At 43.9% G+C, this 27,883-nt stretch overlaps 1 protein-coding gene across 6 annotated transcripts in view; it reads left to right on the top strand.

Moving 5' to 3' along the window:
* The first annotated feature begins 2,415 nt into the window (after positions 1–2,415).
* Positions 2,416–27,883, top strand: part of TPK1 (thiamin pyrophosphokinase 1) — a 453,486-nt gene continuing 428,018 nt past the window's right edge. For 5 of the 6 annotated variants that reach the window (XM_030203717.1, XM_030203723.1, XM_030203748.1 and 2 more), the window contains exons 1-2: positions 2,416–2,682; positions 20,324–20,386. In XM_030203717.1, coding sequence (XP_030059577.1) covers positions 20,344–20,386 — 43 coding nt within the window. In that variant the 5' untranslated portion in view covers positions 2,416–2,682; positions 20,324–20,343. The remainder of the gene's footprint in view (positions 2,683–20,323; positions 20,387–27,883) is intronic. The other variant, XM_030203755.1, reaches the window with a different exon arrangement.

Consider the following 27,883-nt stretch of genomic DNA (forward strand, 5'->3'; position numbering starts at 1 on the left):
TAACACAAGTCACTAAGCCAACTAAAATTCAATTTGCATTCTTCTGAAGCATGCAACTGCAGTTTTTACAATTGCTAAAAAGGTTCCAAATGTATTTCTCTATTTAAAAAAATATTGGATTAAATAATTTCCCTCACAAACATCATTGCAGCCATTCCACACTTTATCTGTACTTCATGTACACACCATCTCTCTATTCTGTCATAACTTTTTTTTCCCTGTGCTTCACTGTCCCCCTTGTGCAGCCAAATTATTTTTTTCTTGACTTTATTTCAGAAACCAGCACTCATTCCAGAGCTTTTCTCTGTTCTTTCAATTTAGTGCTCCTTTAGTCACCCTGGGAGAAAACCTGTCCCCCAGAGCACCTCAGACCTGCCTATCCTAGCAGTACTGGCCCTGCTGCTCCCATTCTGGGTCTGCCCTAACACTATCGTGTGTGCGTGAACTCTTCCAGGTCCGCTCCACCCAAAACATCTATGATGTCCCCTTTCCACTCCTTTTTCAGGCCACGCATAAATTTTAGGCACAGATCATGTGCCTAAATTTACACATAATACCCAATTAAATCTAATTAGTGCCAATAACTGCTTGCTAAAAGCCCAATTATTGGTACTAATTGTCTCTTTATCATATTGAATTGCGCACACAAATTGGCATCGTGCCTAGATCTGTGAGCACAATTTTCAGCAACCTTTACAGAATCAGGGAGAATGCTTAAGGTTTTTTCTTCAGTTTTAATCAGTCTCTCAGTCGTGGGCTTCTAAGTACCAGCTCTTGTGTGTACGTGTGTGGAGGAGAGGCGGCAGGGGTGTCATTTTAGTTGATTTCTGTGAGCAACTCCAATTGTTTGCAAATATTGGGTTCTACAATTCAGGAGATATCAGCAAGTTCACCTGCTGTATAGGAAGTTCCTTTTTTTTCTCCAAGCCAGGCCGGCACTTTGTGTGACTTTTGTAGCAGCCTGCCTGTCAGCACTGCAGACGAGACAGATAAAGACTTAACTGTCTACAGAAAAAGCACCCACAAAGAAAAATTATTTTAGTATTTTGTAATTAACATTGTGCTTATCACATACCAAATTATGATAGTGACAAAAAATCCACACCAGCATAGCCATTCTGAAGCTCCTGACTGACTGGACAAACAGATGAGCTCGGTGCTGTGGGTTCGGGAAGGCTTGTGGTATTTGAAACTGAGAGACGTCCCCAAATTCCTGCAAGTAACAGTGTATGTTGACAGAACTTTGAGCATGTGGATCTATTGTTTTAATTTCAGTACGGCTGCTTTATGATACAGACGTTCAAATATTTGAAAGGTATTAATCCGCAAATGAACCTTTTCCAGAGATGGGAAGGTGGTAGAAGTAGAGGACATGAAATGAGATTAAAGGGGGGCAGACTCAAGAAAAATGTCTGGAAGTATTTTTTCACGGAGAGAGTGGTGGATACTTGGAATGCCCTCCTGCGGGAGGTGGTGGAGATGAAAACAGTAACGGAATTCAAACATGCGTGGGATAAACATAAGGAATCCTGTTCAGAAGGAATGGATCCTCAGAAGCTTAGCCGAGATTGGGTGGCAGAGCCGGTGGTGGGAGGCGGGGCAAGTGCTGGGCAGACTTCTACGGTCTGTGCCCTGAAAATGGCAGATACAAATCAAGGTAAGGTATACACAAAAAGTAGCACATATGAGTTTATCTTGTTCGGCAGACTGGATGGACCGTGCAGGTGCAGGTCTTTTTCTGCCGTCATCTACTATGTTACTATGTTTGCTGTTACCCTTGGCAATTGCCTACCTTGGCCCAGTTCTGCTGAAAGCCTCCCAGAGGAAAGAGCACATGGAGCCACGAAATCCCCGGCAGGCATCCCTAGGCTCTCCTGAGAAAATCATAAACTCAAAAATAGCTTGTCTGGTTTTTCTAAAACAGTTCATACTTTCAGCTCTCAGTCTTCCCTTCTCCAGCGAACTCGTTTTCTTTCCATACTAAAAAGAAAAAAAACAGGCCAGTGCAAGCTTCTGCAGAAAGTCTTTCCACTTTAGTAATATGTATTTCACAAAAGGCTCAGCCTTGCACTTTCCAATGTGTGCTTTGTTTTATTTTATATGTAAAGCTGATTAAACCAATACAAAACAAATCTATATTGGAAGAATATTCAGTTTGCTTTCCTTACTATCCTTAATACCTGTAACCAGCAACTCTAATCTCCAAACTGTGGTACCACAAAGCATAACTCTTCTCATGCTTAGCACACATTCTCAAACACACAAAAAAAGAAAAAGGTAGTGACGAGTGACGCCATAGTGAGTCTTGGAACACACACTGAGAGCACCAGAATGAGGCTTGGCTTCAGTGACAGGAACTATTGGAGTACCAGAATGAGGCTTGAAATACACCAAGAGGCTATTGGAGCACCAAAATGAGGCTTGGAATACCCTAAGAAGCTATTACAGCACCAGAATAAAGGCTTGGAATACCCAGAGAGGCAGCCTGAACACCAAGTTAAGGTTTGCTACGTTTGTGCGACAGTTCCTGTGTATCTGCCTTGGATTAAAAAAAAAAAAAAAAAAAAAAAGTAAGTTGGCAGGCGAGCTCCTGTTGGGGTATCTTCCTCTCTGCATTATTACTTGTTATAGCGCTGCAGCAACATTCTCTCAATTTCCTCCGAAGCCCAGACAGATCCCCAGGTAAAAGAAAAAAAATATATCATTCACTTTTAATCCACAGGTTGCAAAGCTTCTTACTAATTACTATGTTTACTGTAAACTAGTATCTGCTGCTTTGGTTTGGGTACTAGGACACTGATATTGGAAAATTAGATACGTGCTTAAGTTAAAGCCCAATTCTTGGTGGGGTGTGGCTCTAAAATTTCCAACTTGCTGACTTTGTTCAGAGTTCTACAGGTTTGTATTGTACTGATATCCAGAAGTTGGAAAGGTGGTTAACAAGTCTGATATTTTTCAAAATCAGTGGCATACCAAAGAGAGTGGAGTGGGGTGGTGGCATGGATCCCAGGCGTTAGCCTATAGGAGGTGCCCAAGGTGTACCTAATACAGACCTGCCAAGACTCCCGCTTTGGCGCGTCATCTCCCGCACTCCTGCCAAAATCAGGGAGTCTCCTGCCGAGCGGCTCCTCAGCAGCTGGATTCTCACTGTGCAGGTCCATAATGCATGGGCCAGCAACAAGGTGCATGCGTGTTTACATAAGAATGCTGCCTCGTGCACTGCACACTGAAGCTGGCAAAGGAAGAGAGAGGATGTAATTCAGCTAGCTCTGAGAACTGCCTTACCTGCTGCTAAGTCTGACACCGAAGGGGAACTACCTCTCCCTCCCTCTGTACTTCTGATTCGTGAATGGGAGCTGCATCTCGTGAATGGGGAGGAATTATGCTGTATGAGAGGATGTAGAGGAGGGAACAGGGAGATGAGATGGAGGAATGCTGGGCATAAATGCTGGGGGGGGGGGGGGGGGGGGGGGGGAGAAAAAAAAAGAGGGTTACTTATGAAGGGAGAAGGCTGAGGAAGGCCAGGCTATAGGGAGTGGAAAGGCTAAGTGGAGAGAAAGAGAAGAACTATGGGTGATAGAAGTAATTTCTGGATAATTTGAAGGATCCAGCTTTTATCCAGCCATCTGAGTCCTCAGATCCTGTTGGCTGTGATCTTGAGCCTGATCCTATTGCTGGCCACACCCCCAGATTCTTTGCTGTCCATCCCCCCCCCCCCCCCCCCCCCCCAGATTCCTGACATTTCTGGGCCTGGCCAAGGTAGCAGAGGATTCAAGGACACAGCAACAGGATCCGGCTCAGATTGGACTGACCAGCAGAGGATCTGGAGGCACTGCGGCTGCCAGAGGATTTGGCTCAGATTGCTGCTGGCAGAAGATATGAGGTCGCAGCCAGCTAGGTAAGAACAGTTTGAACAGAACTCAACTGTTAAATTACCCATTCCAACAGGGAGACCTTTTGGCCAGTCCTGGATTTCTGGTGTGTTATGGGACCTGCAGCACTAATTTCAGTTGATAGAAACATGGACTACAAATACTACAGTTTGGGATGTAAGTTTAAAACCAGGACTGTCCAAAAAGTCTCCCTCGTAGAATGGGTAACTTGGCAGCTCTGCTGGTTAAATTTTGCACAGTACAAAGGGCAAATATTTCTATTTTATTGGTGTTATGATGTATGCAAGAGTCTGGTTTCTATGTGTTATTTTGGGATTTCTGAGCTTCTGGTTGTTGGAGCAGAAGGTCTTGTTTTGGGTCAGCAAATTTTGCTAAATGGATACTAGGGTTCCTTTTCTAGGTTTAGGAGAGGCCTGTTGAGAACAAGACAAACTGCCTAGGACATGTGACTGCTACTGCCACAGAGAGATCAGTGTCTCAGACAGGATATAGGCAATACAACAACTTACACATTAGCACTGCATGAGACGGACTTGGGGGGCCTACACACATTTCTTCATATCTCCCCCCCCCCCACCCCATGTTACAAATACCGTAGCTGGTGGGGGATCCCCCATCCCTGACAACTGAAGATGTCTTCTGCAGCCCCCCCCCCCCCCCCCCCCCCGGGGCTGCCTCAGAGGCATGAAGGTTGGCGGTGCACATCCAGCTGCCAGCGCTTGCATTCCTGATGAGCTGAGCACGCATGAGGGGGGGGGGGGGGGGGACACACACACACCAGGGTTGGCAGCTGAGAATGTGCCAACTTCCTTGCCCCTGTCAGCACAGGGGGGTATGAAGAGGAACTCTTCAGCTGGCAGGGCTTGGGAATCCCCAGCCAGCAATGCTAACATTAATGTGTGCTGCTGCTACGTGAACCTGAACACAAAGTGGGAGGGCACCAGTCTCCCCCCACCCCCATGGCAATACTACTGATGTCAGATGTCTCTCTGTGGCAGCTGGGAGATAGGAGAGAGAAAAAGAGGGTGCAAGTGCTGGTGATGATGGAGAGAGAAGGAGTGTGATTACTAGGGACAGTGCGAGAGGAGGTCTTTACTGACCTGTACAAATCTTTGCAGTGGTTTATAAAATCCTGTCATTATATCAGTTGTAAAGTATGTTTATTTGTTGATATTCCACCTTTCGAGCTTACACCTACTGTGACAGTAGTATTAATAATGAGCCTTGCAAGAAATATTATGGTTTTTTTTTTTTCTGGAAAGATTGGTTGGAGGGGAAGGAGTGTAATAGAGCACATATGAAACACTTCCTCTTAAAAATTGACATCCTTGTAGTCACCAGTGTAAATAAGGTATTTTCTGGAATGGCTGTGGGATGGAGGTGAATCGGGGCGGAGCCAAGAGGTGGAGTGGGTGGAGCTAAAGCAGAGTGGGAGGGGCTGAGGGTGTGTATTAAGATCTCCCACTCAAAAATCAGGACCCCTTGGCAGCTCTGCTAATAGCACTGAAAACAAAACAGAAGTACACATATTTGCTCAGTGGTGTACTATGGGTCTCTGATACTAGGTGCATCTCTAAGCCTTTCTTCCTGTCCTGCATTTCTCCTAGTGCACTGTAGAAATGTGCAGAGCACATTGCCAGATCAAATAGCTAATTTGTGAACTGCATGGGTAGGAGAGGCACCAGTGACAGGAATATTAGGTTAAGGAAGGGCTGTCAGCTGTACTCTCTTGCTGCTAGGATTAGACCAGAGTTTGTGTGAGTGGAAAGGGTTTATCTGTCCTGAGGAAGGGGGTGGGTGCACCATAATTATTAAGAGAATTTACATTTGAAAAATTTGGACTGAAGTCTACTGCTACAAATGTATCTGTATGTATACTTTAAAAAAAAAATGGAAATTTTAAGTCTGTAGAATTTACTTAAGCCTATTTTCCGTCTCCAGCAGATGGTGACAGACATATTGTTCAGCAGTGGGCTAGTGAACAGCTCCTGGGGCCAGTTAAGCCAAGGTATTGGTACAAAGATTCAGGGTACTGCCAAGACGTGCCTCTCATTGGGGATACTTGGAGGAGTGCATATCTCTTCCCTGACTAGCAGAATGTAGTGGACTTGAGTCTCTCTTTGATGCTCTCTTTTTCTTGTTTTTCTTAGTTTCTCTCTCTCTTAAATCAAAATTTTATCCCATCTATTTTTTGCCACCAGTACAGAGAGAGAGAGAAAGATAATTTGTGCCAGTGGAGGGAAGGAGCTTAGGTTTGTTATGTGGGCTCTCAGTCACAAGCAGTGAAGGCAGGGAGCAGTTTAGTTGTGTCCCAATTCTGAGGCAGTGCTGGGAGCAGCATAGGGCCAAGAGGATTTGGGTGTTGTTGGCAGGAGGAATGCTGAGGTATCTCCTCCACCCTCACCCCCAAGTTGTGGCTGGTTGTTTCATGGTCAGCGGAGAACTATAGTGCAAATGTTGTTGGAGAGGCAGGCTGCATGCAGTGTTGTTTGAAGTAGGCTGCAGGCATGCTTGATCAGTTGCATGATGGCACCATTGGAATATGCAAAACATTGTTTCCGCCAAGGAGATTTGAAACAGGAGATGGCATGATGTCACAAGGCTGAAGCCGGTCTCCACCCAAGGAGGTTTTAATTCTCCTCAATTCAACTGCCATTTTGGTACCCCCAAAACAATGAAATTGATATGGTGACAAGCTCTGCCTACTGGCTTCAGCCCACATAATGGGCCAGATAAGCTCATACCATCTCCTGTTATCAAATCTCCTTGGTTCCTGCTGTCATGGCCACCATAATCCTTTGGGTCAATGCAGTGTGTCCTTAGGAAGCTCTGGGTGGTTCTGTGCATTGGGTGCAAATTCTCTGGTTGGGGATGGGGAGGAATAAAGGAGAAATTTCTGTGCATGCCACATGAAAAAGAGCAGGAGGCAGCCATTTTGACTTTCAGTGACTTAAATGCAACAGGGAGGTTCTCTTCGTGATCTGTGTTTGAGGCCCTATCCTTGTTATTTTATCTGAAGCTTCCCCTCCAGCTTTAGGCTCCATGGAGGGTTGGGGTTTTTCCACCAAGTTTATTCTTTTACGCCACAAAGCCTTTTTATTATGGCAGTCCCAAGGGCCAGTGCAGGACAAGAGGCCAGAGAGCATCCAGGACTCTCTGAGGGGGCTATCCTAGCAGCAAAAAAAAAAAAAAAAAAGAAAAAGGTATGTAGAGCATCAAGGGAACTGGGAATTGAATCCTTCAGTCTCATATTGAGTCTGAGCATTTTTCTGGTACCAGTGTGCTGGTCAGAAGTCCTTTTGATGATGTGGTATTTGTATTCTGCAACTCTCAATAAAGGTTGAACGCAGATAACAAAAGATCACTATGTAACAAACATGATTATAAAAGATATTTTTTGAAAGAATAAATCTTTAAAAATTTTCAGAAAGAAGACTATGAAGATATGATTTTCCAATTTTTTGACAGAATGCCAGGTTTGAATGGCCTTTTTGTGGCAGATCTGCTGGAAGAGGATGAACTTCCCACTGGGGAAGGATTTAACCCCACTGTCATCCATCTGTTCTGGAGGGAAGACTTGACAGATATATCTCATGCTGTGTGTACACTAAGCACCTTGGGGCCTTAGGGGCAGGACTGTGGTGTGAGAGAGGATCCCATTTTGGAGTGCATGTAGAAATCTACTAGAGCAGTCTTTCCCAAGTCCAGTCCTGGAGTACCCCTTTCCAGTCAGGTTTTCGGGATATCTACAATAAATATGCATGAACTTGATTTGCCTACACTGCCTCCATTATAAGGAAATCCTTCATGCATATTCATTGTGGATATCCTGAAAACCTGACTGGCAAGGGATACTCCAGGACCAGACTTGGGGAACATTGGTCTAATTGCAGTGTTTTCAATCAGCTATAGGCAATTTAATTGATAAAATGCATATCCTACAACCTGGATACATTGAGCTGGCTGAAGTCTTAATGACATCATAGAAGACAACCACATAAGACAGAAGTGCTTCTAAGAGGGCCCCTCTCTCAAGCCTCAGTCCTCCTCATCCAAGATTATGTCCACGTGCTGCAGGTGGCGCAAGCAAGCTCTACAGTTCCAAGATATGTGATTGTGTGACTCCTCTGTTGAAGGAACAACATTGGTTCCATCAGGCCTGTTATACTGCAGTTTCTCATTATTTGAATTTAGCACTTATTCTTTATCAACCGATTCAAAGACTTTGTTCCTCTCAAGCTAATTTATTAGTTATTCCTTTAGGTATTAGACTTTGGCTTTATTCTTCACCTACTTTGTGGAAGTCTCTTCCTTTGGAGTTGAAGATGGAACTTAAGTTTAAAAAGGCACTGAAAATGTGGCAATTTGTCTTTTTTTTTTTTTTTTTACTTAATCTGATTTGTTTTAATAATTGGAGCTTCCAGGGGTGACTACTTTTCCTCATGTGTCTCTGATTACATAGTAATGTTTAACACTTATTTATTGTTGTGCTATTTATATTCCCTATTCTGTCCCATTGGTTGGCATGCAATTGAAACCAGAGTATAGAACATTACTATGAGAAGACTCAGAGCTCTTGAATCAAAATCTTCTTTAATGCAGTAATTAAACAAGGAAAAATAACTTACAGTTCAGATGTGCTGGACAAGAGTTTTTGCCTTTGCAAACTGGGAGTCTGCTGGGAGTAATTCTACAACATGCTGAGAATAATGCTGTTGATGCACTACCAACTCACTCGAAAACGATCAGCGAATTAAATAACTTCCGCAAAGCTTTAAAAACCTATCTCTTTAACAAAGCCTACCACGATAACCCATAACTACTTGAACACAACCCTTACACTCCTCTAGTCAGAATGTCTCATTGTACAGCTGCATAACCAGATACTCTTGTTTTCTTTTATCTCTTTGCAACACCAATTGTATTTCTTCCCTGTTATGGCGCTGTCATAACAGATCTTTGTAAGCCACATTGAGCCTGCAAATAGGTGGGAAAATGTGGGATACAAGTAAAATAAATAAATAAATAAAATAATACTTTTATATTGGTGACATCTTAATAGAGTCACAGTTTCTTGAAAGGGTCCCACAAGACACAGTGAGCTGGATTGGTTCTCTGAAAGAGCCTATTACAGGGAACTACAGGATTACAGAGATTTGTAGTCTTATCCTATCATCTGCTTCCATGCAAATGGAGAGCAGAATAGCATATTTTACTATTCAGTCGAATACAAATAATGAACAATATTCATCCGAATTCGAATAATGGGCATTGAGCTCAAACAAATAATAAAAGAAGCAACTTGAAATCAGAGATCATGTTTTTTCAGTAGAATTTAGCACAATAGAGCCCCGGATTATTCGTATTCAAATATAAATCACTATTCGGCCAAATATGAGTAATGTATTCGGGGTATTGTTTGGGGCCAAATTGAATACTAAATATTCGGTACTGCCCTAAACCCCCCCCAAATAATAATAAAAAAATAATATATATATATATACAGTGGGGGAAATAAGTATTTGATCCCTTGCTGATTTTGTAAGTTTGCCCACTGACAAAGACGTGAGCAGCCCATAATTGAAGGGTAGGTTATTGGTAACAGTGAGAGATAGCACATCACAAATTAAATCCGGAAAATCACATTGTGGAAAGTATATGAATTTATTTGCATTCTGCAGAGGGAAATAAGTATTTGATCCCCCACCAACCAGTAAGAGATCTGGCCCCTACAGACCAGGTAGATGCTCCAAATCAACTTGTTACCTGCATGACAGACAGCTGTCGGCAATGGTCACCTGTATGAAAGACACCTGTCCACAGACTCAGTGAATCAGTCAGACTCTAACCTCTACAAAATGGCCAAGAGCAAGGAGCTGTCTAAGGATGTCAGGGACAAGATCATACACCTGCACAAGGCTGGAATGGGCTACAAAACCATCAGTAAGACGCTGGGCGAGAAGGAGACAACTGTTGGTGCCATAGTAAGAAAATGGAAGAAGTACAAAATGACTGTCAATCGACAAAGATCTGGGGCTCCACGCAAAATCTCACCTCGTGGGGTATCCTTGATCATGAGGAAGGTTAGAAATCAGCCTACAACTACAAGGGGGGAACTTGTCAATGATCTCAAGGCAGCTGGGACCACTGTCACCACGAAAACCATTGGTAACACATTACGACATAACGGATTGCAATCCTGCAGTGCCCGCAAGGTCCCCCTGCTCCGGAAGGCACATGTGACGGCCCGTCTGAAGTTTGCCAGTGAACACCTGGATGATGCCGAGAGTGATTGGGAGAAGGTGCTGTGGTCAGATGAGACAAAAATTGAGCTCTTTGGCATGAACTCAACTCGCCGTGTTTGGAGGAAGAGAAATGCTGCCTATGACCCAAAGAACACCGTCCCCACTGTCAAGCATGGAGGTGGAAATGTTATGTTTTGGGGGTGTTTCTCTGCTAAGGGCACAGGACTACTTCACCGCATCAATGGGAGAATGGATGGGGCCATGTACCGTACAATTCTGAGTGACAACCTCCTTCCCTCCGCCAGGGCCTTAAAAATGGGTCGTGGCTGGGTCTTCCAGCACGACAATGACCCAAAACATACAGCCAAGGCAACAAAGGAGTGGCTCAGGAAGAAGCACATTAGGGTCATGGAGTGGCCCAGCCAGTCACCAGACCTTAATCCCATTGAAAACTTATGGAGGGAGCTGAAGCTGCGAGTTGCCAAGCGACAGCCCAGAACTCTTAATGATTTAGAGATGATCTGCAAAGAGGAGTGGACCAAAATTCCTCCTGACATGTGTGCAAACCTCATCATCAACTACAGAAGACGTCTGACCGCTGTGCTTGCCAACAAGGGTTTTGCCACCAAGTATTAGGTCTTGTTTGCCAGAGGGATTAAATACTTATTTCCCTCTGCAGAATGCAAATAAATTCATATACTTTCCACAATGTGATTTTCCGGATTTAATTTGTGATGTGCTATCTCTCACTGTTACCAATAACCTACCCTTCAATTATGGGCTGCTCATGTCTTTGTCAGTGGGCAAACTTACAAAATCAGCAAGGGATCAAATACTTATTTCCCCCACTGTATATATATATATATATATATATATATATATATGTTTTTCTTTTTCTGTGATTATTTTTGTATTGTAAACTGCTTTTAATATATTTTATGTGAAAGACAGAATAACATATCTACAAAATAAATAAAATAAAGCAATATAATGTAGTGAGACTTATCTACACAGTTTAAGATAATCCCCTGTTGATTTATTTTTGTTTTTAGTTTAGTTTATTTGTATTTGCTATACTGCCTTTACTGTAGACAAATGGGCAACAGAGCACTTTTTAAAATTAAATAAGCAAAAGACTTTCCCCCCTGTTCACTAAGCCATGCTAGCAGCTACTGTACGCGAATGCCGACACAGCCCATTCACATTAGCGCGGCTTAGTAAACGGGGTAAGATATTGTGTTTTGGAGATATTAAACATGGCTTGGACTAAATCAGTGGTATTGACTTCAGGTGAAATCTTAAAAATCTAAGATCATTCTAGAGTCCTAGGAATAATTTTAGGTTCTAATTTATCCTTTGATAAGCAGATAGGTGCACTCACTTTGAATGGGCTATGTCTGAATTGCCGCACGGCTTAGTAAACATGGAGGCTAGGTAATTGTGAGCAATAATATCATCTCTACAACATGAAGGGCCCTGTTTACTAAGCCGCACTATAGGAGTGTTAGTGTTTTTAGCACGCGCTGAGGATAGAGATGCCCATAGTAATATATGGGTGTCGCTAGCACACCTTAGTAAACAGGGCACGAAGATTTTAGGATTCTAGTTCAGGCAATTTTGCATCTTCATCTGGTTATCAATAGAAATCAAACAAAATAAAACATGGAAAAGAAAATAAGATGATACCTTTTTTTATTGGACATGCTGATAGTCCTCTGTGTGATATTGTGATGTATGTCTGTTTTCCCATTTGTCTTCTGTGCAGGGGCAGACTAACAGGGATCTGGAACCCCAGACAATAAGAGAAACCTGCCCTCCTCCCACTCTTGGTCCCACATCTCTCCCCCTCCCCAAATCCAACATCTTTCTCCCCCCCCCCCCCCCCCCCCCCCGATGCAACATCTCTCCTCATTCTTTTTCCCTCCCCTCTATGCACCATCTCAGCTTTCCTCTGCGGCTCCACCATCTTTGCCCCCTTCCTCTGTTCCCTGGTCCAACATCTCCTAGTTGTCCCTGGATCTGGGTCTCTCACCTTGCATTTACCTCAAAAGTCCCTTTTTCCATACAGGGCCCTGGCTGTATGCCGCTAACCAGAACCTCTCTGTTGTGGTCCTCCCTTGCGGAAGCAGGAAGTTATGTCAAAAAGGGGCGGACCACAACAGCCGGGGCCCTGTATGGAGAAAGTGACTTTTGAGGTAAACAAGAAGGGGGGGGGGGGGTGTGAGAGAGGGGAATGGAGGGGAAATAGATATTGCTAGAGAACCATTGGCTGTGTACGTTTAATGTTTTACTTTTTGTCCCTGCGTTGTTTTGTTTTGTTGTGCTATATGTGTCCTCCCGTTTGTCTTCTGTGCAGGGGCAGACTGACAGGGATCTGGAACCCTGAACAATAAGAGAATCTGCCCCCACTCTCTTGATCCAACATCTTTCTCCTCATCCCCCCCCCCCCCCCCCCCGATGCAACATCTCTCTTCATTCTTTCTCCCTCCCCTCGATGCACCATCTCTGCCTCCCTCTGTGGCTCCATCATCTTTGCCCCCTTCCTCCATTCCCCAGGTCTAACATCTCCCCTCTCTGTCCCTGGATCTGGCTCTTTTACCCCAAAAGCCCCTTTCTCCAAATAGGGCCCTGGCTGTTTGCCGATAACCGGAACCTCACTGTTGCGTCCTCCCTTGTGGAAGCAGGAAATTATGTCAGAAAGGGGTGAACCACGACAGGTTCCGGTCAGCGACAAACAGCCGTTGCCTTGTACAGACAAAGTGAATTTTGAGGTAAACCGGGAGGGGTGTATGTGAGAGAGGGGGGTGTTTCTAGTGCCTATTTGCGCAGCCAGTGGTGTCTCATAGTTGCAAGCCCTCTTGTGCAGGGATCCTTACTTTGTGGTGGATTTGGTTATTATTTGCACAGTGCCTTCCTTCTTGTCCAAAGTGGTTTCTCCGTTACACGTGAATCAGGCTTGCTCTCTCCAGGTGTTCTGCAGGAGGACAGACGAGGGTTTAGTGTAAGTTCTCCATAAGCTGGATGTTTGCAATGTTCTGCTTCTTTATTTAAAGGCTGTGAGTTCCTTCCAAAAGTCTGATAGGCTCTTAGCTTTGTTTAACAGTCCATGCAAGTTGAAGCTCAACTTTGTTTTGATATACTGCAGAATCATACAAAGATAACTAAGTGGTTTGCACTATTATAAAACAGAGGAGACAGTTATGATAAAATCAAGAAAACAATGGGGAGCAAAAGCAGAAGGGAAAAACAAAAGAATAGAAAATACCAAGGAGGCTAGATGAAAACAGGAGACGGGATGAGCTTATCTAGCCCATTATATGGGCTGAAGTCAGTAGGCGATTGCCACCATTTGTGATCGCCCAAAACAATGGCAAACACTATTGAAAACAATAGCCAAAGATTATCTATATAAATAATTCCCACCTCCAACGTTCTGAAGCTCACTCCGTGGCAGGGAAGCACTGAAGCCCTGTACTGTTCGTAGGCTAGGCTGTCAGCACCACTCGCCCTCACTCATAGACCCGCCCTCAGCCACGCCCCATCCAGACATAATTCGCATCTCCAACGTTCTAATGAAGCTGGAAGCCGAAAAACTCCAACTTTCGTAGTGTAGATCGCTGTTCCCCCATGAGTGTCTGCCCCGCCCTCGCATCACAGCGTTATGACATCGGGGGCGGAGCACAGACACTCATCCAATCCCATCGCTCACCCGACTGAGAGGAGGCAGACGAACGGAACGCCACGTCACGAGCACCACCCTACGACTGACGTCACCCTCTCTAGCAGGCACAGCGGCACAACTCACAGCCTCAGAGAACCGAGGTGTCGTTGTCAGTGTCTGCTAACAGCGGAGGATGCATCCAACATGGCTGCCAGCTCCTCTGAAATCGGAGCACAGCGCAATTCCTGCGTGCCTGAACACACAGCTTCAACCTCTCCACCAGCAACATCAGGCACATCAGGCATCAAACACCCTCCCTGACAAAGATCACATACTGTTCTCCACCTCCCACAGCAGCAGCAATGCTTTACCAATTCTGCCACCATAAAAGAAAAACACACGCTGCAACGGAGTAAGAATGGAAAACGCTGCAACACAGTAAGAAGGGAAACAAACAAACAAACAAAAAACCCTGGAAGGAGCAAAGGCAAACAGGCAGAAGCTGGAGCCGCCTCACTCTCCCACAAAGGTAACACGCACTGAGAAACTGGAAGTCCACCACAGCAAAGCCCAGTATTGCTTTCTTTTTTTCTTTTTTTAATAACTCAAATTTCTGAGGAAGGCAGCTGCAAAAGCTAGGGAGAACAGAACAGGTGGGGGAGGGGACGGGTGAATATCAAAACTAAACTGATGTACCCCCTAAACTTGCCACCGCACTGCCACACACCCACGGCCAAGCCACAACACACACACTCCCACCCAGTGTCACTCTCTGTCACACACACACTCACTCGCACATTCACTCTCTCTCACACAGTCACTGTGACACACACTCTCTCAAACATACACACTCCGAGGAAACCCTTGCTAGCGCCCGTTTCATTTCTCTCAGAAACGGGCTTTTTTTACTAGTTAAAAATAAAGGACTGCCTATGTGTGGTCCATTCTGTAAAAAGTCTAAAGCTGTTCCACTTGGATAGGCAGTGCTTTAAAAGGTGGAGGACAAAAGGTTTGGGTTTTTTATTATTTGACAAGTTTTTAATTTATTTGAAAGCTCTCATATGTAGATGTAAATATCATGACATACAAATTGAATATCACTAAAACAGCTGAAAAAATTATTGTAGCTGGTAGAAACAGCAGTTATTAACTCTGTATTTTGTGCTCATTTTTCTACACTGTTCTATACAATACAGATGACCAAATTTCAGTGAGGATATCGTGTTTCCTGATGGGTTCATCTTAACTATTGTTGTAATCTGCCTTGGGAAGCCTGCTGTTATAAAGATGGAATATATTGAAGTAAAATTAAACTCTCCTTTCATTGGGGCACATGAAATCACACCGTCATCTGTTTTGTAGAAGTTTACATTTTAGATACACATCAAATGGATTATTTTGTTTTGAACATGTTTCAGGGACAATTGGTTTTATAAGTTAAAAATAAATATTTTGTTTTATTCAGATTTCTTTTGCTTAAACATAATTAAATGGACTGTCGTCCTTTGGTTTTCTTATATTTTGTTCATGTGGTGACATATTGTGCCAAAGCTGAAAATTCTTTTCTCTCTCTCTCTGGTCGATAATAAAAGGAGCTCATTGTGAACACTATCCACCCTAAAAGGTTGTTTTGTGGCTGTACCTGAAGAATTATGATATTGGATAAATAAGTATATGTTTTTGTTCCTAGTCATACATCCAAAGGTTGTGTAATCCTTTCAAGAAAGCCAGTTGGTCATTTAACTTATTAGTGGAACATAACCATAGAGGCATGGTGTTGTTGCATTTTTAATATGGTAATACTAGAGCTCAGCTAAGGAACAGGTTGTTTTGAGTCAGTCTTCAATGGACCAAACTTGCTTTCCTTGTGCCATTACCATCCAGTTGGATAGGCAGTGTCTTAAAAGGTGGAGGATAAAGGATTTTTTTTTTTTTACATTTATATCACACATTATCCCAAGCAAACTCTGATTCAATGTGGATTAGGTTTGAAAATACAGTGAGACATAAGAATAGCCATACTGGATCAGACCAATAGTCCATCTAGTCTAGTATCCTGCTTCCAGCAGTGGCCAATCCAGGTCACAAGTACCTGGAAAAAACCCATTTAGTAGCACCATTCCATGCTACCAATCCCAGGGCAAGCAGAGGCTTCCCTCATGTCCATCTCAATAACAGACTATGGACTTTTCCTCAAGGAACTTGTCCAAACGTTTTAAAAACCCAGATATGCTAACCACTGTAGGAAGGCAACAAAAGAAAAGGCGAATGAACCCTAACCACCAAAAATTCAGAATACACTAAAAATAGAATAATAGAATTCAGTTATATCATGGGAGCAATAGATGGATATGTCTGAAACATTTAACAGAGATTAGCATTTAAAAGTCTGTCCTTTAACGATGCTGCATATTCAGAAATCTTAGCCATAAGTATAGACAATTATTCAAATATTATCACATACATACAGCAGAACAGGCATCCATGCACACATTGCGAAAGTAAACAACAACTTCTACAGAGTACATCCAAACATTAATTTTTATTTTCTCATTTCCATCTTCCAAAATTCTAGACAGCAGATGTAGAGATCAGAAGGGCCCAAAGTAGTCCAAAACAAGTAAAGTCAGAAGTAACGCAGTTTATACCTAATTGTTCAACCACCCTTAGGATTCACCTTTGGGTTTAAAAAGCAAAACCATGTGCATGTAAGGACTGGATAAATGAATTAAAACAAAGTTTAAAGCAGATGCCCTTAATATGCAATACTTGGTAGCAATAATGAAACAGTGATGGAATATTCACATAGCAAACAGCCTGAGCCAATTTTCCATTGAACATAATTAACTTTGTATGAACTTGGCAGCTAACAGTGTGATAAATGTAGGCACATTTAGACTGACTCTGAATAGAATGTCTGCATAAAGGGAAGCCCTTCCCTCATTATTCAGTATGTCTCAGTGAAACAGTAGTAATAATAAAAGGCAAGTGCATTTTTATAATGTACCACTACAATGCACAAAACAAAAGAAGCAAGTTCCCACATGCCATCTTTTTCTTTTGATGTAGGTACAGAAAACAAAATTGTTTTAATGCTCCCAGGTTTCAATCTAATTAATAGCATTTAAAAAAAATTGTACTTACAAATAGTAAGTCTGATTGTTAAGCACCTGATTCTTATAACATGATGTCTGTTTTGTTGGCCCTTTTACCAGGTGAAAACATCTCTGCACAAATACAAGGAGTCCCATAACCAGCCCCTCCAAATGACACAATGATTTAAAATTTAGAACTAATTACTGTTGTAACCGATGAAACCAGTACTTCCTCTGTGTATATCTGTATGCTGCACAAGCTAGCATGTTTAAAAATGAAAGTGAGATCAAATAAAAATGCTACCAATAATAAAGAACAACAATGTGGATGGAGCAGTTCATAGATTTGCTTGCTTTGTTTTGAGTGAACAGGGATGATGGATGCATGGAGGAGAGGGAAAGGGAAACTAACCTAATTGCCTTCAACTTTTTGACATCTTCCCGCCTCCTGCTATCTAATCTCCTTGGAAAATACAGTATCTTTAGGGGAGCAAGAACAAGTAGGAGGGATGAAACAAAAGGTAATGCATAGGAGGTAAACAGCTGCGTATGCCTTGTAGTGCTATAGAAATGATTAGTAGTAGTAGTAGGTGAGCCCTAAGGCTACTCAAATGTTTTATGGGAGAATTGAGAGAGGAAGAGCAATCCAGAGGGAGGGTGCAACAACACTGAAAAAAGTAGATTGAAGAGAGTCAAGCCATATATGGCAAAAGGAAGGGACAGTAGTAATTGCTGTTGAAAAGAGCAGAGTGCAAGATTTGATGGACAATAGTAATATATTTGAAAAAAATCCAGAAGGAGACTGGGCCAGTGTTATGAAATAACGGTGTTATATGATCATGCCTATTTTTATCAAAAATAATTTAATGGTAGTATTTTAAACTAATTGGAATCTCCTGGTTTGAATGAGAGGTAAACCATGATATAAAGAATTACAGCAGTCTAATTTTGAGATAACTAAGGCAAGAAGCAGAATTCTGAGGGTGGAAGTATCAAGCATAGAGCGTCCAGACCAGGTCTGCCTCAAGGTAAAAAAGCTTTACTGTGTAACTGTTGAAATCTGCTTTTGAAAGGAGAGAGCTGTCCAGGTGGACTCCAAGAACATTCACCAAATCTCTAAGAGGAGCCACTTACACAATGAATGCGAGGTGGAAAAGAAGGGGACAGAGGGGAGCCCCCCCCCTGAGGTCGCCGCTGCTCCCTGCTGCTCCGTGTGTGAAATAAAAGCTGTTAAAAATCTTAACTTTTGCAGTGCCGGGCCCCCCTCCCTTCCTGTCTCTCTCTTTTCCTTCTGTATCCGATGCTCCACCTCCTGCCATCCTCCGCCGCCGAACCCCCCTCCGCCATAATGGCCGGTGCAGCGCCTCTCACCTATGTTTGAAGGCGCTGCACAGGTTGGATCAGCTGTTCGTCGATCGCTTCTGTCTCCTCCGATGTCTCTCTCCTTCTTCTTGTGCCCGCCCTCCTCTGACGTCAGTTACCTACGTAGATAACTAACGTCAGAGGAGGGCGGGCACAAGAAGAAGGAGAGAGACGTCGGAGGAGACAGAAGCGATCGACGAACAGCTGATCCAACCTGTGCAGCGCCTTCAAACATAGGTGAGAGGCGCTGCACCGGCCATTATGGTGGAGGGGGGGGGAGCGGCGGCGATGAACTCAGGGGGGCGGGGCACGGAGGCGGAGGATGGCAGGAGGCGGAGCATTGGATACAGAAGGAGACGAGAGACACAAGGAGGGTGGGGGGGCGGCACTGCAAAAGTTAAGATTTTTAACAGCTTTTATTTCACACACGGAGCAGCGGGGAGCAGCGGTGACCTCGGGGGGGGGGGGGGGCAAGGCCGTCCATACAGGACGCTGCTGATGAGCGCCTTTGCCCCCTCCCGATCCTTTTTTAATTTTAGTCTCATTTTTTGTTTTTGGCAGAGGGAAGTGGGGGAGCTCACTTTTCTTTTTTAAACATGTTTTTTATGGTGCAGGGGGCAGCGGGGAGATGACAGCTCAGGCCTTAATGACAGGTCTGAGCTCACGTTAAATTTCTGACGGTAAATGGTTCGTTGCAATCGTCGGTATGCTTAGTGCATTTCGAATTGTCCTCATTTGAATGGTAGTTTCTTGTTTGCATTCCGTTTTCGTTAGCTGCTAGTGTTGGCTGAAAATGGCCTTTAATGCATGCTACGTTTCAAAATTTCCTCGTTAAAGGGTTGTTAAAGGGTCGTTAAAGTTTTGTGCATCTGGGCCTTAGTTTATACTATATCTTCAGACACCTGAGGCAGGCGCCTAAGTCCTGAAACAGCCACTGTGTCGCGTCTTTTAGTGTATTCTCAATAAAATTTTACATACAAGAATTTTTGCATCTCTTTCGAGTTCTTTGGAAGAACCCACGTAACCTACTCTTTGGTTTGTGTGTTATACTTTGCTAAGTCACAGGCATTTTCTGATGGGAGAAAATGTTTTTGTATGCATGCTTTCATTTTGCTTTTTCCTCCCCTCTGTTTCCTATAGAGCAGAGATGCAAAGTATTTTGAAGCATATTTAAAGGAATTCTAGTGTTGATTGAAGTGTGGATGAGTGTTTTTAGCATGTTTTCCTTTACTTTGTGCAGATATCATTCCATGTGCCTTATTCCAGATGTTGTCAATATTATGTGAGTTAAAAAAGACAAAAAAATGGAACAGGAGGGTAACAGAAGAAGTGGTTTATTACAAGGTTATCCGACGTGGCCACGTTTCGCCCTCACTGATTCTTACTTTTAACAAAAAAGCATTCCACGTGGATGGGACCGAGTAAGAGAACTCTAATTGGAGAGTAGACTCCAAATTGAGCCCAGGGCAAAGGAGGCCAGGAGCTCATGAGCTACTGGAAACGGTTCTTTTTATAGAAACTTAATGCCTCTGTACTTTGGGGAGCTACTCTATGAAAATTAGGTACTAGGGATCCAAATGTGTGTGTTAGGACCTGAAAGTTATTTGCTTAGATTCCGTCCCCCCACAAATAAAATCACTTGGTTGTTTTTGACTTGGGTTGTTGAAATGGTCTGTGTAAATGAATATTGCTATAATTTAGCTTTAGATACTCTCAAAAATAGAGAACTATTCTAGTAAAATTTGATTTTTAACTAGGATGTTTAGTATCGCTTGCTCCCCTGATGAGTAGAGCTGGAGGCTGTATTGCCGCAAAATTTATGAGAGAAATAATTTATGACAATTATTTCACCTGCTAAAGATTCCAAGCACTGCACACTTCCAGGAAAAAATACATCTTGGTTGGCTTACCAGCGCAGATTTGTTAAGCTTTTGCTCCAGTCTAATTCCAGTACAAAAATTGATTGAAACTTATCAATGGAAACTGCACTTTTTGGATTGGATTGACGTATCCCTTTAGGTTGACTGCTTAACAAACCATTTAGTTCAGTTTTCCTTTTTGTTTTAGTTGGAAGGAAAAACACTGAAATGGAATATATCTTTACACCGCTGGAGTGCCTGCTTTCAACAGGTAAGTTGCTTTCCAAAGCTTCATTGACAATTCTGTTCTGGGCTGTATAGAGTAAAGGTCAATAAGCCAGTTAAATCGGAGGTACCATCAACGTATTTCTTCTCTGACCTAATGAAAGGAGCATAGCTGTGGAGAGCATCTCACCAGGGCCGCCGAGAGGGGGGCAGGGGGGACAAAATTCCCCGGGCCCGGCGCCACAGTCCCCAATCTCACCCACCCTCAGCTCCATCGACCGTCTGCCACCGGGCTGGGCCCCCTGCATTGAAATCATCACAGCACCTCATCTGTCACCTCACTCCGTGACTGAAAGCGCAGCAGCGGCAGATTGGATTCGCCTCCCTTCGGGCCTTCCCTCCCTGTGTCCCGCCCTCATCTGATGTAACTTCTGCCAGGACGGGACACAGTGAGGGAAGGCCCAAAGGGAGGCAAATCCAATCTGCCGCTGCTGCGCTTTGTCACGGAGTGAGGTGACAGGGCAGGCGCTGTGATGATTTCAATGCAGGGAGCCCAGCCCGGTGGCAGATGGAGGGGGGCGGGTGGGGACTGTGGCGTGGCGGCCTGGGGGGGCGGCGGCGGCAATGACCTTTGGGGGGTGGGGGCGGGGCCACGGGGGTGGCCTTGCCCCGGGCCGGCCCAGTCTCTCTGCGGCCCTGTATCTCGCAGTTGAATTAAGTTACTCCATTAAGAAACTGGCATCTACCCCTTCTTTAAGTATTAATTTTACTTAGCCATTGGGATTAACTGGCAGCCACACTACTTTAGTCAAGATATTAGTGTGGTTTTAAAGCTGCACTGCTATCCGTGTACAGCAGCACTAAAACTAACCACTAGTAGGCAAGTATATTAAAGTAAAATAAGGAAGAAGAACTTCAGAGCCTGTATTTTGTCCTTAGTAGATAATAATTTGAGAGAGAAATGTGGAATTGTGAGGCAAGAGATTGTTTTGCATGATATCAGCCTTGTTTTTCTGTGGTTTCTCCTCTTGCTCATGCTGTGTGATTCTAAAGCAGCGTTTCCTGTGTTGCCATGAGAGATTTGCATGCACTGGTTCTCTCAAGTATGCAGGTCTGTCTCATGTGTATTCATTCTGGATATCTTAAAAACTGGACTGGTTAGGTGTACCTCTAGGTCTAGGATGGGAAATGAGGTTCTAAAGTGGCACCCTGTGCAATTAGTTGTGATCCATGAGGAGCTAGAGAGACTTTGAGAACATTTTATGCCTAAGGGAAAAAAATCTTTATAGAACAATGCTCAGATGTGCCAGTGATCAATAGCACCATAAAAATACTGCTGGAACAGCACAGAAGAACAACGCCCCTAATGCTCAAAGCGCATGAGATGCAGATATAGGCGCGCTCATGGCTTTGAGCATTAGGGAGTTTGGCAGGAAGATTGTGCTTGGCTCATGTGCAGAAGAGTTCAATGGCAAGCTGAGATCCTGTGCACATGTGCCTGGTAAAAACCCGAATGTGAAGCACACATTGGCGTCTGTTTTCTGCAGTTTAAAAATAAGCGTTTAAAAATGTGTGCTTTTGGAATCATTTTTTTAAGCATGGCCGCTTTAAATTTGGGCGCAGGACAAGAACTCCAATGTGTTGCCAGAGAACGTGGTGAAGGCAGTTAGCTTAGCAGAGTTTAAAAAGGGGTTAGACGGTTTCCTAAAGAACAAGTCCATAAACCACTACTAAATGGACTTGGGAAAAATCCACGATTCCAGGAATAACATGTATAGAATGTTTGTATGTTTGGGTAGCTTGCCAGGTGCCCTTGGCCTGGATTGGCCGCTGTCGTGGACAGGATGCTGGGCTTGATGGACCCTTGGTCTTTTCCCAGTGTGGCATTACTTATGTATGTACTTATGTGTTCTTCACGTTTGGATCTGCCGTTTCTCACAACTAGAGCTCAAGGGTGTGCATGAGCTTCCTTCTGCTTCCGAAAGCAATCAAAACTGGTAGATTTTGCAGAAAGAATCATCAGAGAAGCATGAGAATCATGAGGAAATCCTCTCTTCCAGCACCCTAACTCCTGCTCGGACCTGATGTTATTTTTTACAGCGGTAAGGCACCTTTGTTTTGGGCACTCTTTTCTGATCATTGGGGATGAATGCAAAATTACTTCATGTAAATGAGCTTGACTGCATTTGCATTCTTAGTTAAGGCTTGGTGCGCTCGTTTGCTGCACTAGACCCCTCTGATCATTCTGCGCTAGGAAATGCAGGCATTAATACGGCGCTAATGGCCTGTAGCGCCCGTGTTGAATTTTGATCATTAGCAAGAGTCCACAGGACACTTTTTCATGTCCCAGCTATTTCAACTAAATTAGAAACATTTTTTTTGAGGGGTGGAGGAGTGGATCAGAGCTTAACATCTTTAAAAAAATTGACTCTTCTAGTTGATTTTTATAACTTAATTTTAGAATTTAACTTTTCCATGGCTAGGAAGATCTACCAGACTTCTAATCTGAAATGCTTCCTTTTCTTTGTTAGTCATACTCTTAAGTAAGTTGATACTGCATACCAGTGCTGAGCAGTAGTTAACTATCGTCAGTGTGTTTTTACTAGCAAAAAAAGGTGCCGGTACTCAAATGCTAGGCCACCCTTCAGGGGTGAGGTGATCACTGAGAGACCCACCCCACAATAGCCAGACCCCCTGCAACCAGTCACAGAATCTATGACAAGGCAGAATTGGTGTGTAGGGCCTGAGCTCTTTCATTAAAACTTGGGGTCCATGGGTCGATTTTAGCAGACAATGGAAAAGGTGCCGGTACTCAGTACCTCCTCAAAAAAAGCCCTGACTATCGTAATGATAGAGTGGATCAAATTGGAGGGGGAGGGGGAGGGGGGGTTGCATTATATGTTGAAGGAATTGAGTCAAACAAAGTAAACATTCTATATGAAACAGGTAGTAGCGTGGAAGCCTTAGAGATATGTGAAGGGAAGGAGTATACTGGTAGAAATTCAATGTGTGAAGGGAAGAGAGTATACTGGTACCATCTGTCAGGACAGAATGAACAGATGCATGAAGAAATGTTTATAGAAATTAGGAAAACTGGCAAATTGGGTAACAGTATAATAATGAGTTATTTCAATTACCCCAATATTGAGTGAATAAATGTTACATCAAGGAGCGCTAGGGAGGTAAAATTCTTAAATGTAATAAATTACTTCTTCTTGGAGCAACTGGTCCAACTACCAACAAGAGGGGAAGCTATTTTAGGTTTAAATAGATCTAATACTTAGTGGAATGCAGGGCATAGTATGAGAGCTAACGGTGTTGGGTCTGCTGGGAAACAGTGATCATAACCTGGTCAAATTTGAGCTGATATCTGTAGTAAAGTCACTAAGGAAATCTACTGTACCATCATTTAATTATCGAAACTTCAAATGATAGATATTGGTCAATAATTAGTCCCAAGATTTACATGGTGGTAGAAAAAGGGTAGGACACGAGGCATATTTTCAAAGCACTTAGCCTTCCAAAGTTCCATAGGTTTCTATGGAACTTTGGAAGGCTAAGTGCTTTGAAAATATGCCTCACGTAGTGAAGTTTTTATTAGTCATTGCGTGGGCAGAATTGGTTAGGATTAGGTGCTTGGCTTTATCCTTATTCAGTTTTAATTTAAAATCGGCAGCCCAAGATTCCATCAGATCCAAGCCGGACTTAATTCTAGGCAAGGTTTCATCTAAGTTTTCTTTAAATGGTATGTAAATAGTGACATCATCAGTGTAAATAAAGGTATAAAAGCCATTTGATTACAATAATCTACCTAGTGGGACCATCATAATATTAAACAATGGGAGAAAGGGAAGAACCCTAGGGCACCCACACACAGAGAGCCAGGGTAAAGAAATGTTACCAGATAAATTTACTTGATATTGTCTTGACTTTAAGAAACCATTGAACCATTGCAGGACTTCATAACAAATGCCCAACTGATGATTGGCCTCCCGGAGTCTCTTGGGGCATGAGATATGACACACACGCTAGAAGCCTGGCTTACAAAGGAACTTCAACTTCTGACAACCTCAAGGCCACTTCACATAGAGTGCACCCGTAGATCTGGGCTATATTGGCCTTTTAATGCACGACCCAGTCCTGTGATACTGTGCCTCCTTAACTTTGCACATAGAGTTGATTTTGGTAGCACTCTGCTCTGGAAAAATTCTAACTTATGAGGGGATCAGAATACTATGATTTCAAGATTATTCTGTCACAGTAGCGGTGAAGAGGCGGGCCTTTGCACCAGTTTGTACCAGCCTGCATGTGAAAAATATTTGTTTTGCACTACTCTATCCTGCTAGACTGAGAGTCATTCACAAAACCAACACAGGCCTTCTTAACTCAGATTAATTGAGGAGACGTGGGAGTTAGCCGCAAGGAGACCTCTTGAGGTTCAGTCCTTCATTGGAATGCCTACTGCCCATAGTTGTCTTTCAGGATGTTGGTGATCTGCTCATCTGTTTTACTTTATACTGATCTTTCCTGAGCATCTTTTTGTTTGGACAGAAGGTTCTTAGTGTCTGGAGATGGTGAGTGACTGGAAACCGCTTTACAGTTTCTTTATCACACCGGGTTGCTCAGTGCTTGTATCAGCCCTGAAACACTACTTGCTTTGCTAACCTGGATTACCCTCCCACAGGCTTTGCAAGAGTATGTTTGACAGTGATTTTTTTTTTTTTAATTTTCCTCGTCCCCACTGGGCTTATGGATATCTGCGGGCTGGTAACCAGCCGGGATTGCTCAAGATTTTGCTAGACCAGTGGGATATTGGACTGGATTGCTTTCCTGTTGTCTTTTACAATATGTCAGAACACTGTCATTCATTGTTGGGCCAGGGAGAGCCCCTGTTGCTTGAATTTTCTTGCTCGGCTAGCTAGCATTACTTGATTGCTGATGGGCGGGGAAACAGATCATTATGACAGTGAATTGGTACGCCTGTCGGAGAGGTTGTAGGAGTGCTTTGGACTTGATATATTTTTAGGTGGAGGCATGGATGTGTCGGGTTGGATGGGTGTTAAAACGTGATTGGTTTCATAAATGAGACTCTTTTCTCTATGTTGGGGATATTTGAGATGGGAGTATGTATGTGGGTAAGAGAGGAGGACGGGGGGGGGGATGGGGGAGTGGGTTTGCGACACCCTTTCTTAACTGTTGGCGTGAAGATGGGTTTTCTGCATATTGCTCTGTAAATCTCTTCTATACTATATTCTCTGTTTTGGTGGGCTGGTGGCTGGGACAGCCCATTATTATTATTTTTTTTTCTCAACATCGTTCTCTGGGAAACACCATACATACTGGGGTGACCTAATGGTAAAGATAGTCACCTGGAATGTGTGGGGGGGTATTTCTTCCATCATTAAACGGTCCAAAATATTACAAGCTCTGCAGTTGCACCGTGTAGACATTGCACTGTTGTAAGAAACACATTTGTCAGATGCTGAACATGCCAAATTGAAGTGTTGGTGGGTGACTTGACTATGAGGCCTCCTCTACTGTTAACAAAAAAAGAGGGGAGTTATGATTCCCTTCCATAGGGGGATCCTGGATCATCTCTAACCGCTTTACAGAGACATGGAGGGCCGGGTTGTCATATGTAAGGTACATAGGCAGTGTTTTTTGTATTGTGAAATGTCTGTTCCCACAATCAGTTCAGTCTCTGTTGGATCGCCTGCTTCTCTATGATCAAGTTCTTTTGGTGGTGAGGGGTGATCTTTTTATATGGTATGGGACCCGCAAATAGACAAATCCCACTATCCTCAGGGGGATCGTTTATCTTCCCTTTCAGGCTTATTTTCGAAAGAGAAGGGCGCCCATCTTTCGACACAAGTCGGGAGATGGGCGTCCTTCTCCCAGGGTCGCCCAAATCGGCATAATCGGAAGTCAGTTTTGGGCGTCCTCAACTGCTTTCCGTCGCGGGGACGACCAAAGTTCACGGGGGCATGTCGGAAGCGTAGCAAAGGCGGAACTGGGGCATGCCTAACAGATGGGCGTCCTCAACCCATAATGGAAAAAAGAAGGGCGTCCCTGATGAGCACATGGGTGACTTTACTTGGTCCATTTTTTGTTACGACCAAGCCTCACAAAGGTGCCCGAACTGACCAGATGACCTCCCCTTACTCCCCCGGTGGTCACCAACCCCCTCCCACCCAAAAAAAACCCCCCAATTTAAAAACATTTTTTGCCAGCCTCTGCGCTAGCCTCAAATGTCATACCCAGCTCCATTGCAGCAGTATGCAGGTCCCTGAAGCAGTTTTAGTGGGTGCAGTGTACTTCAGTCAGGCGGACCCAGGCCCACTCCCCTCCTACCTATTACACTTGTGGTGGTAAATGTGAGCCCTTCAAAACCCACCAAAAACCCACTGTACCCACATGTAGGTGCCCCCCTTCACCCCTTAGGGCTATGGTAGTGGTGTACAGTTGTGGGGAGTGGGTTTTGGGGGGGGGGTTGGGGGGCTCAGCACACAAGGTAAGTGAGCTATGCACCTTGGAGCAATTTCTGAAGTCCACTGCAGTGCCCCCTAGGGTGCCCGGTTGGTGTCCTGGCATGTCAGGGGGACCAGTGCACTACGAATACTGGCTCCTCCCACGACCAAATAGCTTGGATTTGGTTGTTTCTGAGATGGGCGTCCTCGGTGAAAATCGGGGACGACCAAGGAGGATGACCATCTCTAAGGTTGACCAAAATTTCGCGATTTGGCCGTCCTCGACCATATTATTGAAACGAAAGATGGACGTCCATCTTGTTTCAATAATGCGGGTTTCCCCGCCCCTTCTCTGGGACGTCCTGCAAGGACATCCTCAGGAAAACTTGGGCACCCCTTTTGATTATGCCCCTCGGGCCTCTCCACATTTGTGTCAGGTGCAGGCTCTCCTTAATGCCTGGCGAGTCCTGCACCTATCTGACCGAGATTATACTTGCCTTTCTCAAGCACATTCGTCCCAATCACGGATAGATTATCTCATAACAGATACTCTTCTACCTTGTGTGCAGAGGTTGGAGATAGGACCATGTGAGATTTTGGATCGTGCTTTGGTTTGGATAGACTGACAATGTGGGCTGCAACAGGAGGGCCCTCCTCAATGGAGATTCCCTCTTTGGTTGGCGAAGGATGGTCACTTTCAGGATTTTCTATTACAGAAATGGAGGGAATATAAGCAGTATAATCAGCTTATGTGGTTCAACCAATATTATATTGGGAAGCAGCAAAAACAGTGTTGCGTGGTGAGATCATAACTTATGTCAGTCAGGAATGGCAAGTTCGCTTCACCCATCGGAGTTATGGTGGGACTTCTAGTGGGGCAGACAACTTCGCTCAATGAACTTTTGCATCAACGGGCAATTTAATCTTTGGCCTATTACAAGTATTGTCTTTAATTCGATACAGGCTACGAGGGGGGGGGGGGTGACTACGTCATACTGATCAAGACATCACAGACTTCTTTCGTTCCCATCTACAGAGTCTTTACGATACGCCTTGGGATGAGGGCTTCCAGGGGG

Source organism: Microcaecilia unicolor, chromosome 1, assembly GCF_901765095.1.
Source record: "Microcaecilia unicolor chromosome 1, aMicUni1.1, whole genome shotgun sequence".
NCBI lineage: Eukaryota > Metazoa > Chordata > Amphibia > Gymnophiona > Siphonopidae > Microcaecilia > Microcaecilia unicolor.